At 38.7% G+C, this 12,573-nt stretch overlaps 1 protein-coding gene across 1 annotated transcript; it reads left to right on the top strand.

The window, feature by feature from the left end:
• Window positions 1–2,576: 2,576 nt before the first annotated feature.
• On the top strand, window positions 2,577–10,742 carry LOC311054811 (uncharacterized protein; the record flags this gene model as incomplete). The annotated part of the gene is made up of 3 exons (XM_084070813.1): window positions 2,577–3,080; window positions 3,398–4,522; window positions 9,389–10,742. The coding sequence occupies 3 exons, from the start codon at window positions 2,577–2,579 to the stop codon at window positions 10,697–10,699; spliced, it is 2,940 nt and encodes a 979-aa protein (XP_083926939.1). The 3' UTR covers window positions 10,700–10,742.
• Window positions 10,743–12,573: the final 1,831 nt, after the last annotated feature.

Consider the following 12,573-nt stretch of genomic DNA (forward strand, 5'->3'; position numbering starts at 1 on the left):
TGTTTTGACTGCATAACACCTACGCATGGTCTAAGACTTTCTCATCAAGATAGAATACCTGTTCACCTTCCTGGAAACCATGTGACAAACATAAACTAGTTTAGCTTGATCTCCTATCCTCAAGAGACACTGTCCTCTGAAAAGCCTTATAATAACCATATGACATATAATATGTGCCAACTCACCTCTGCAGCCAAGTAATGTGTGATGGTAACACTGACTGTAATGGTATAGAGTAGACCCAATGAATGAAATCCCAAACACTGAATAGACTTGGACCATAATGCCACATTAATAATGCCAGTCTCAGGACTGCCACCATCCAGTATTCACCTTATTCTTGGCCCTTCTCCAGGCTGGCGCCATTGAGTTTTTCTCTGTGTGCTGCTTCATTAAATATCTGTTCACTTCCGCCCTAGTAGGCTACTGCAGGCGTACCACTTTCAGCTATTTGAAAATAGCAGATATACAAGCTCACAATTTGTCGCGATGTGTTGTGAGCTTGTAGAAATGCTATTTTCAAATGTTGAATAATTTTAAACATTTTAACAACACAAATCTTGTATGGGGGGTCCCTGTCACATTATTTTCAGATGAGGTTCTGCAGACAAATACATATTAATCTGGGGGTCCTAGAAATGAAAAAAAAAACATTAGGAAGCAAGCCCAAATAAGCGACTACTTCAGATACAAGCCCAACTGCAACCACCAATATTTACAAGTGACTTTACAGAAACAACAGGCCCAAAAGTCGCTTATAGTAAGCAGACATGGCAACACTAGTAAACAGGAACCCCCTTGATATAGGGTTCCCCAAATGTTGGGTATGTCATTATAGGCACAAAAAAAAAGAAACTTCAAACAAATCTAAAATCTAAAAACAAATCTAAGCTGATCTACAAGCTCACATCATGTCACGATATGATGCATTGTGAGCTTGTAGATCAGCTTTTAAAATGTGTAGCACGTCACATACACATAGACACTATGGCACATTAGGAGTGGTTTTGGTAATATTAATGACCACTTTTTGGGGCGGTGTAGCCGCCCCCTATAAGTGAGTTTTGGACACCGACCAAAAAATGTGTGTACCCCCTAACCCTTCCATTGTTAATGCAAATCGATACTTTTTTCATATCAGCCAATCACATTACAGCTAGTGTCATCACCACTAACTGTAATGTGATTGGCTGACTTTGCAAATTCAGGACTGTGATTGGCTAGCGAAACACATGACACATGTGCAGCCCTATGAATAGCAGTATTAAAGTGAGTCATGTTGTGATGACCACACACCGCCCACTTCACACTGGGTGTGATTTTTAGCGGCGCTAGCCGCTCTATACCTTTAGGTATAGAGCGGATATTAGCCCTCTATACCTGGCTTTTGCGTCAACGTTCTGATTGGTCAGGCTCGCCAAGGTTCTGATTGGTCAGGTCCGTCATCGTTCTGATTGGTCAGGCTCGCCAAGGTTCTGATTGGTCAGGTCCGTCAACGTTCTGATTGGTCAGGTCCGTCAACGTTCTGATTGGTCACTATTCATGACATCACTATGTTACTATTCATGACATCACTATGATGTCATGAATATAGAATTAGATGTCTATATAAACAATGACTAAATAAACAATGAGTAATATCTAGAAATATTTAATAATTTCATTTTATTATTCATTTGGCTAAAGTCTCCTTCTAGGTAAGTTATTTAAAGTTAGATCCTCAATTTAACTTTATCTTGGGAATCTTGGGATCTGTCCAAGATTCTTCCCAATATGACGAATAGAAAGAGAAAGATACAAGAACGTAATGTTCAAATACAATCTTTGAATGATGAACAGACGAAGGGTGAAGTAATAGAAAGTCTGAGTTCGGGGATCCAGTCATCCGTTATGCGAGAATGGTTTGACAAAGGAGATCTAGTGTCCAAGAGTCCTTTCATTCGGCAGCCGAAAAACGCAGTCATTGACCCAAAAATGAGCTCAAAGAGAAATATTAAATTTACAGAGATTTAATATTGTTTCTCTAGTAGAAACACATATCTATGACAAAATATATCAAAGGCGCCGCTACCTTCACACAGGTGTGATTTTTTTATATGTAAGTAAAAAAAGAAAATGTCCATCACAAGCTGGCATGGTGATGACCCCTGTATGTGTGTTTTTCGAAGACCACATACTCAATCCATGTGTCTGTTTCACTATAGCGTGCACTGGGTCTGGGGGGGCGTCCTAAATAGCCTGCACTGGGGCCTGTCGCAACTACATTACGTCTGCTATATTATATCAAGCTATGAATGTGTGAAATCTCTGCCTATCGGCACATCTTTGATTCCTGTATCTCGAGAAGCACAGACTGGCATAAGTCATATGATAATGTACAGTTCTAAATAGTCTGACAACGGATACAATGGGTATTGCATAATCAGAGGGGAATGTGTTCCCAACATGCATCATTCCAGACAAGCATCGTTCCCAATGGGCATCAGCTTTGTATACGGTATACTTTAGGTTAGTCTTTATAAATGAAAAATAATTAAAAAACGTGTTTTTCACTTTTATTTTCACAGTGTGTAGAAATGGCATCCGCCAGCAGTCTTCATTCTGAAGAGCAGTTCCTGTGTTCTATCTGTCTGGATGTGTTCACTGATCCAATCACCACTCCATGTGGACACAACTACTGCAACACCTGTATCACACAGCACTGGGACACCACTGATGTGTCTAAGTGTCCACTATGTCAAGAAATCTTCTATAGGAGACCAAAATGCTCTGTTAATAAAGTCCTCTCAGAGATGGCTGATCAGTTCAGGAAGTCAAAGGAGCTCAAACAAACGTCAAACACAAACCAAGAACCTGCTAAACCAGATGAAGTCTCCTGTGACGTCTGTACTGAGACCAAACTGAAGGCTCTGAAGTCCTGCCTGATGTGTCAGGCCTCCTACTGTGAGACTCACCTGGAGCCTCATCAGAGAGTCGCAGCGTTAAAACGACACAAACTAATCAACCCTGTAAAGAACCTGGAAGACGTTATGTGTAAGAAACATGACAGACTTCTGGAGCTGTTCTGTAAGACTGACCACGTGTGCAGAGCCGTCTGGGAGAAATGCGGGGCCCGGTGCGGAGTTGGCGAGCACGCACGCGCGCGCAGCGCGCGTGCATGCGTGGAGTACCCGCGCGCGCACGAAGCGCGCGCGCGCGATTTTTTTGCGGTTTCTGTTGGATATATCCGAGTTTTGGGTGGTTATTTGCGGTTATTTTTGCCCTCAAAACATTAAGCTGGGTATCATGTTGGGTGTCATGTTAAAAAAAAAATGTTCCCGTTTTTTTGCGAGGCCCCCCGTAGCGCGGGGCCCGGTGCGGCCGCACCGTTCGCACCACCCTTCCTGCGGCTCTGCACGTGTGTGTTTGTCAGTTCTGCACTCAGTTAGACCACAAGTCACATCGAATTGTATCTCTGAAAGAAGAATACGAAGTAAAGAAGGCTGAACTGGGAAAGACAGAGGCTGGAGTTCAGAAGATGATACAAGAGAGAAAGCTGAAGATTAATCAGGTCAAACACACAGTAGTGTTCAGAAAGAAAGATGCAGACAGAGAGATAGCAGACAGTGTGCAGGTCTTCACTGCTCTGGCGAGCTGTATTGAGAGAAGCCAGGCTGAGGTCATTGATGTAATTGAAGAGAAGCAAAAAACAACAGAGAAACAGGCTGAAGGCTTCATTAAAGAGCTGCAACAGGAAATCGCTCAGTTAGAGAAGAGAAGCTCTGAGCTGAAACAGCTCTCAATCTCTGAAGACCACCTCCAGCTCCTCCAGAACTTCACATCCATTAAGACCCCTCCACCCACCAAGGACTGGGCAAAGGTCATTGTCCATCAGTCTTCATATGTGGGGACTGTGAGGACAGCTTTGGGTCATCTGGAGAAGACACTCAGTCAAGAGATGGAGAAGCTGTGTGATGTTGATCTGAGGAGGATCCAGCAATATGCAGTGGATGTAACTCTGGACCCTGATACAGCATACTGCAAACTCATCCTGTCTGAGGATGGAAAACAAGTGAGTCATGGAGACATAAAGAAGGATCTCCCAGAAAACACAAAAAGATTCTCTCCATGTCCCTGTGTCTTAGGAGAACAAAGCTTCTCCTCAGGAAGGTTTTACTATGAGTTTCAGGTTAAAGGGAAGACTGGCTGGGCTCTAGGAGTGGCCAGAGAGTCCATCAACAGGAAAGGACAAATCAAACTGAACCCCAACAATGGTTACTGGACTATAGGGTTGAGGAATGGAAATGAGTACATAGCTGCTGCTGGCCCTACTGTCCTCCTCCCTGTGAGAGAGAAGCTCCAGACAGTGGGAGTGTTTGTGGATTATGAGGAAGGTCTGGTCTCCTTTTATGATGTGAAGACCAGAATTCATCTCTACTCTTTCACTGGCTGCACCTTCACTGAGAAACTCTGTCCATACTTCAAACCCGGTCTTAATGATAGTGGTAAAAACTCTGCTCCTCTGATTATCTCTCCTGTCAATCACTCAGATTAGACTAATCCTGAGCTTTGCATGAAAAAGGCTAGTTTACATTCAAGAGAACAACTGTGGTGCTCATCAAAGGTTTGGTTTTAATCAACTGTCACTTCAAATCAAGTAATTTAACTGTTGTTCCTAATTATGTATTATAGATCTATTAAATTGAAACACAATAACTTAATTTTACATCTGAAGTACAGCCAAATACTAATTATTGTAAATGGAGTATTTAGCTTAAAACATATGACCTGTCTCTGAGACTGTACAAGAACTTGATTGTATATTTTATTTCATGGCAGTCCATTTTAAGTTCAATTCAACATTTTCGCTCATTATTGTACTGTACAGAAATAATATATGTCAGGAATGACAATATTTAATTTTCAGTGTAAACACAAGAATACAATGATTTCGATGTTATTATTATTTTTATGTAGTTGATTATAAATTGTAGAAGGAAAATGTGATCCTTCAAAAGAAATCAGCAGTTGAAATTAATGTGTACATTTGCAGTCCTTGGATTTGACTCACTATGAAGTGCAACAATACAACTAAAGCTTTAAAGAACTTTACACTTGTTAGTGATATTTTCTTATAATGGAGTATGTCAAAGTAAGTACTCAATAATTCAAAAGTACACATTATGATGTACATTTTATTCTTAATATCAATTTAAATTTAGAACATAAAATAATGGGTCCCATGAGTCCCTTCCTAGAAATGTAGTGGAGTCAAAAGTACAATATTTCTATTTGAAATTACAGCGCATCACATCACAACACGTGAGCTTGTAGATTTGCTATTTTGGAAAGATTTAAAAAGCTTTTGTAGAAAATAAAATTGTGAAGTGGGAGACTCTGCATAATGAGTACTTTTACTTTTGGTAATTTAAATATATTTTGATACCAATACTGTACTTCTATCATTGCCTGGATGCACGCAGCGATTGCAGATCGGAGTTCTGACGGTGGTGGTATGATTTTCTGCATATATTGCTTATTTATGTTTATATATATCGCTGTATTATTTTCCGATCCCTGCGGTAAACTGCAGGGTGCCTGGAGGTGTGGCGTAGAGGGGAAAGGTCATCTAATCTGCATAATTTCATATTTACGGGTAATGTGTCTACGGATTGGATTCAGACTCGCGGCTTGCTAAACCAACTAAATATCTTACTTTGCGTATGTCTAATGTGTGTGTGTGTGTGTGTGTGTGTGTGTGTGTGTGTGTGTGTGTGTGTGTGTGTGTGTGTGTGTGTGTGTGTGTGTGTGTGTGTGTGTGTGTGTGTGTGTGTGTGTGTGTGTGTGTGTTTCCCTGAGGTTTATATTTAGTCACTGTCAGGGCAGAAACCTCTTATCTCCATATTTTAACTTTTTTTGCTTTTTTCATAAATGAAAGGTAGGGTAAGTGATATTTTTTGGTTAAAACAAAAAGTATTTTGTTAAAAGGTTAAAACACTATATTCTGATAGTAATCATTGCTATAGAGTGTTTGTTCAGTAACAGATGTCTCCCTGTCTCTCCAGCTCTTTAATAAACAGAAAATACATTCTCCGGTAGGTGTCAAAATCTCAGCCAATCAGGAGAAAGTACCCATTTTAAAGCTTAAAGGTAGGGTAAGTGATTTGCGTTGGTTAAAATAATTGTTAAATAGCTCTATATTCTGATAGTACTCATTGCTATAGAGTGTTTGTTCAGTAAAAGGAGTCTCCTTGTCTCTCCACCTCTTTATTAAACAGAAAATGCATTTTCGTTTCAGTTTCAGTTTCATTTCCAATTTTATCCAACCAGGACAGAGAACTCAATCAGGATATAGATTAAACAAGTGAAATTGGAAGTGATGACACTAAGAAATGAGCAGACAAAATTGGAACTGGAACACTATACAAATTAAGCTTAAAAATGGGTACTTTCTCCTGATTGGCTGAGATTTTGACACCTACCGGAAAATGTATTTTCTGTTTATTAAAGAGCTGGAGAGACGGGGAGACTCCTGTTACTGAACAAACACTCTATAGCAATGATTACTATCAGAATATAGTATTTTAACCTTTTAACAAAATACTTTTTGTTTTAACCAAAAAATATCACTTACCCTACCTTTAATTTGTATAGTGTTCCAGTTCCAATTTTGTCTGCTCATTTCTTTGTGTCATCACTTCCAATTGCACTTGTTTAATCTGTATCCTGATTGGATAAAATTGGAAATTAAACCTGACCAATCAGAACGTTGACGTACGCACACGGACAAAGTCAGGTATAGAGCAGGATCCGCTCTATACCTTTATACCTATTATAGTGTCAAAAGTGATCAACAAACCCTTCTATAAAAAAATTGTCCAAATTGTGAAATATTACATGAAAAAGAGGCCAACACTGTGAAAATAGCCAATCTAAGCCAATTCCAAGTGCTTTTCAGGGTGGGGGGTCGTGGCCTGAAAAGGATGAGAACTACTGATTACATTACAACTTATGTTCATATATTTGATCCTCACTCATGCTCATTATAAGAAAATGAAAAGAAAAAGAAAAAACATCACAATGTGACGTGTTGTGAACTTCTATTTTCACTATTTGTGACATGATCAAAGGGACGCCACGTTCAAAGTGGTTAAGGTCCTTGTAATAAGCATTAACTAAGAGGTTATAGTGTCCTTATATGGTGAGGTAGGTGAAGTATTGTGAACAGAAACATGTGGGTGTGTTAGTGTGCAATATTCTACACATAATGTTCACGTTTGATTAATAAACACACTGGTTTCACTGTTTCCATTGAACATGAAGTGTGTCAATACTCTGTTAAGAAGTATGATCACAGGGGAAAAATAACATCTCTTCAGATTTTCTATTCTTCATAGGACAAAAATAAAACTCAAATATGAATGTAAATATGGTATGAATTTACATTTGGAGAAAATAAGTCAATATTATAACACAAATCTTGTATGGGGTCCCTGTCACACAATGTTTTCAGATGAGGTTCTGTGGCCAAATACATAATAAGGGGGCCATTGACAGCCCAAATAAGCAACTACTTTAGAAACAAGTCCAAACAAACCACCAATATTTAGAAGTGACTTTACAGAAAAACAAGCCCAAAGTCGCTTAAAATAAGCAGACATGGCAACGCTGGTAAACAGGAACCCCCTTGAAATGGGGCTTAATTTCCAAATTCTGGTCATAAAAAAACAACAACAATCAAACAAACACATTAGAATAAAATGGGGGGGGGGGGGGGCGGGGGGGTCAAAGTTGATCTACAAGCTCACATCATGTCGCGATATGGTGCATTGTGAGCTTGTAAAGCAGCTTTTAAAATGTGTAGCATATTGACATATACACTATGGCACATTAAAAATATTATATACATCCACACATCTCCATACAGTATGGATCCCTGAAACCCCACAATGTGTCGCGATGCGACGCACTGTGAGCTTGTAGATCTGCTATTTTCAAATAGCCTATGTATAAAATAGGGCTAAAGTGTGAAATGTAATTAGTACCTAAAGTTTTCAAATAATTGTCGTGTTGTAAAAGTACAATATTTGCCTCTGAGATGTAGTGGAGTAGAAGGTAAAAGTATTGGAAATTGTAAATACTCAAGTAAAGTACAAACACCTCAAAATTGTACTTAAGTACAGTACTTAAGTAAATGTACTTAGTTACTTTACACCACTGTAAGTGTAAGTACTATGATAATGTACAGTTCTAAATAGTCTGACAGCGGGTACAATGGGTATTGCATAACCAGAGGGGAATGTATTCCCGACAGGCATCGTTCGCAACGGGCATCGGCCTTGTATATGGTATACATTAAGTATGTCTGTATATTTGAATTGAATTATTGTATTTATTTAAATGTCATGCCACCTCGTGGCCCATCCCTCATGGGATTATACGACACCTTTTCAGACATAGTTACAATATTCAGTAAGTTTCTGTATAAATGAAGAGCATTATTGTAGAATTAGCCTTCCAGCACCAGAAGTTTGTGATTATTATTATGTGTGTATTTCCTGCTTAGTTAGGATGTTATACCGGAGTGATGGGATGGGGTATAATCCGAAGGTACAAATATACACAGATTGTAAAGGCCACAGCTCTGACCTGTGGCGTTGGGGTCCACAGCAGGGAACTTTGAACATGAGAGTCACATGAGAGAGACTTGAGAGTGTTGATTGATTAGGTCAGATGAGGAGCTGGGGTACAGTGGCTACTGTTTAAGAACAGTGCTAAAGCCTATGTTTCTACATTTAAGACAATAGACAAGTCACATGATTAATCAACAGAAGGTTACACCCACATGGGCAGACCAAACCCATATAAATAGAGTGGATGCTCACTGAACGGGACGAAGTGGTCTGCAAGCATCAGTGTTACTAGTTACCAGGGTGTTATTGCTGCGTTTGTCATTTTCCATTGCGAGCTCCGAGAGACTGACGGTAAGAATCAAGATATGTTTTACTTTTATAGTTTTGTGTGTATATTTCATGTCAGTAGTTTGTCGTTGTGTTGTTGTTTACGTTTCCTTTTCTATGTTTATAACCTATTGACTATGGTAGTAGCTTGGTGTGGCTACTGGCCTAAAAGTGTTAGAGTGTGTTTATTGTGTGTATTGTAATGTTAGTATAAAAAACCATCAAAGACACAGGTTTGAGTTGTGTCCGCTAACTCGTTTGCTCCAATACCCTTTACAAGGGGAGATCTAATTAGTTGCAATGCTTGTGTGACTGGCTAGATAATTACACAATTATAATTGACAATATTTGATGTTTTCACTGAATAAAGTTTGTAGGTAAAAATGAAGACCATTATAATAATAATACATATTTAAAAAATAATTTCATGTTTTCACTTTTATTTTCAGTGTGTAGAAATGGCGTCCGCCAGCAGTCTCCATTCTGAAGAGCAGTTCCAGTGTTCTATCTGTCTGGATGTGTTCACTGATCCAATCACCACTCCATGTGGACACAACTACTGTAAAACCTGTATCACACAGCATTGGGACAGTAGTGATGTGTGTAAGTGTCCACTATGTCAAGAAATCTTCTATAGGAGACCACGATGCTCTGTTAATAAAGTCCTCTCAGAGATGGCTGATCAGTTCAGGAAGTCAAAGGAGCTTCAACAAACACAGACAGAGGCTGGAGTTCAGAAGATGATCGGGGAGAGAAAACTGAAGATTCAGGAAGTCAAACACTCAGTAGAATTCAGCAAGAAAGATGCAGACAGAGAGATAGCACACAGTGTGCAGGTCTTCACTGCTCTGGCGAGCTGCATTGAGAGAAGCCAGGCTGAGGTCATTGATGTGATTGAAGAGAAGCAGAAAACAACAGAGAAACAGGCTGAAGGCTTCATTAAAGAGCTGCAACAGGAAATCACTCAGTTAGAGAAGAGAAGCTCTGAGTTGGTGCAGCTCTCACACATTGAAGACCACCTCCACCTCCTCCAGAACTTCACATCCATCAAGACCCCTCCACCCATCAAGGACTGGAAAAAGGTCAATGTCCATCAGTTTTCATATGTGGGGACTGTGAGGAGAGCTGTGGCTCAGCTGGAGAAGACACTCAATCAAGAGATGGAGAAGAAGCTGTGTGATGTTGAGCTGAGGAGGATCCAACAATATGCAGTGGATGTCACTCTGGACCCTGATACAGCACACTGCGATCTCATCCTGTCTGAGGATGGAAAACAAGTACAAGATGGAGACATAGAGAAGGATCTCCCAGACAACACAGAGAGATACTCTGAATGTCCCTGTGTCTTAGGAAAACAAAGCTTCTCCTCAGGAAGGTTTTACTATGAGGTTCAGGTAAAAGGGAAGACTGACTGGGATCTAGGAGTGGCCAGAGAGTCCATCAACAGGAAGGGACAAATCACACTGAACCCCAACAATGGTTACTGGACTATATGGTTGAGGAATGGAAATGAGTACCAGGCTATTGCTAACCGCGATGTCCTCCTCCCTGTAAGAGAGAAGCTCCAGACAGTGGGAGTGTTTGTGGATTATGAGGAGGGTCTGGTCTCCTTTTATGATGTGGAGACCAGAGTTCATCTCTACTCTTTCACTGGCTGCACCTTCACTGAGAAACTCTGTCCATTCTTCAGTCCCGGTTTTAATGAGGATGGTGAAAACTCTGCTCCTCTGATCATCTCTCCTGTCAATCACTCAGATTAGACTAATCCTGAGCTTTGCATGAAAAAGGCTAGTTTACATTCAAGACAACAACTGTGGTGCTCATCAAAGGTTTGGTTTTAATCAACTGTCACTTCAAATAAAGTTAATAAATTATGTATTATAGATCTATTAAAATGAAACACAATAACTTAATTTTACAATTGAAGTACAGCCAAATACTAATTATTGTAAATGGAGTATTTAGCTTAAAACATATGACCTGTCTGTGAGACTGTACAAGAACTTGATTGTATAGTCTATTTCATGGCAGTCCATTTTAAGTTCAATTCAACATTTTCGCTCATTATTGTACTGTACAGAAATAATTATGTCAGGAATGACAATATTTAATTTTCAGTGTAAACACGAGAATACAATGATTTCGATGTTATTTTTATTTTTATGTAGTTGATTATAAATTGTAGAAGGAAAATGTGATCCTTCAAAAGAAATCAGCAGTTGTAATTAATGTGTAAATTTGCAGTCCTTGGATTTGACTCACTATGAAGTGCAACAATAAACTAATAAAGCTTTAAAGAGTGACACTTATTGGTGATATTTTCTTATAATGGAGTATGTCAAAGTAAATACTTAATAATTCAAAAGTACAAATTATGATGTACTTTTTATTCTTAATATCAATATAAATTTAGAACATAAAATAATGGGTCCCACCATGAGTCCCTTCCTAGAAATGTAGTGGAGTCTAAAGGACAATATTTCTATTTGACATAAAGTGAATGAAAGTCATGTGGTTACAAGACACAGGGGGGGATTAGCTTAATGTGCAACATAACTTACACTATAATTGTATACAGGGTATCTGCACATTTCTTAAGTGACACTTTAAGGACCTATATTACTGTGTCAAAAGTGATCAACAAACTATTCTATAAACACTGGTCAAACATTGGCCAAATTGTGAAATATTACCTTAGAAAGAGGCAAACATTGTGAAAATAGCTGATCAACATGCTCACAACGCTCGCATTACAAAAAAATAATGTTGAAATCTTCTACATTTCTACCTTGGTAAAATAACTTGATTGTATGTTTTATATTATGGCATTCATGTCTAGGTTCAAATAAACATTTTGTTTATTAATGTGCAGGAATAATGTCTATGAGGAATAACAACAATATGTAATTGTCAGTGACTTTAATAGAATTACTAAGTGGGGATGCACAATTAATTGGTCATCATATCGTTATACCGGCTGATATTGGCCTTACAAATGCAATATCAAAATAATACATCAGTTTAGTTGATGTTTTAGTTTATGATATTCATTTTGAATATGTCGCTGAAAAAGACCTTTGTGATGATTGGACTTCAAAAGTGTCTACCTGTAGAACAAATACAAGCAAACAAGTTGGAAAAAAATTTGTATACAAATGCTATATATTTACTACATTTAGGTTGTATGAATGAATATGTGCAGCAGTAGACCTAATACATCAGTTAATAAGAATCCTAATAAATCAGTTAATGAGTTATTTTTTTTTAGGAGTCTGTATCTGCTCTCAGAATCACAGTCACTGTATTACAGGTGTAACGGTAAAAACTGTCCTTTTAGCACCAGGGATCCACTGACAGAGACGCAGCTGGCCTAGTATCACAAGTCTGTTGCCTCAATACAAAAAAACAACGACAAAAAAAACAATTGTACAACTACAAATGAATAAGACCCTACTGGAAACTTCCATTTTAACACCAGGGCTACACTGACAGAGAAACAGCTGCATGGGCTAATAATCGCTGATCATGAGTATTTATTAACACATTGGAAAATAAAACCACACTCAATGTTTAAAGTATGATAACAGTGGGAAAATAACAACTCATCAGCAGATCTATTCTTCTCATAGGCAAA

Source organism: Gymnoscopelus microlampas, assembly GCF_963454915.1.
Source record: "Gymnoscopelus microlampas genome assembly, chromosome: 11".
Taxonomy (NCBI): Eukaryota; Metazoa; Chordata; class Actinopteri; order Myctophiformes; family Myctophidae; genus Gymnoscopelus; species Gymnoscopelus microlampas.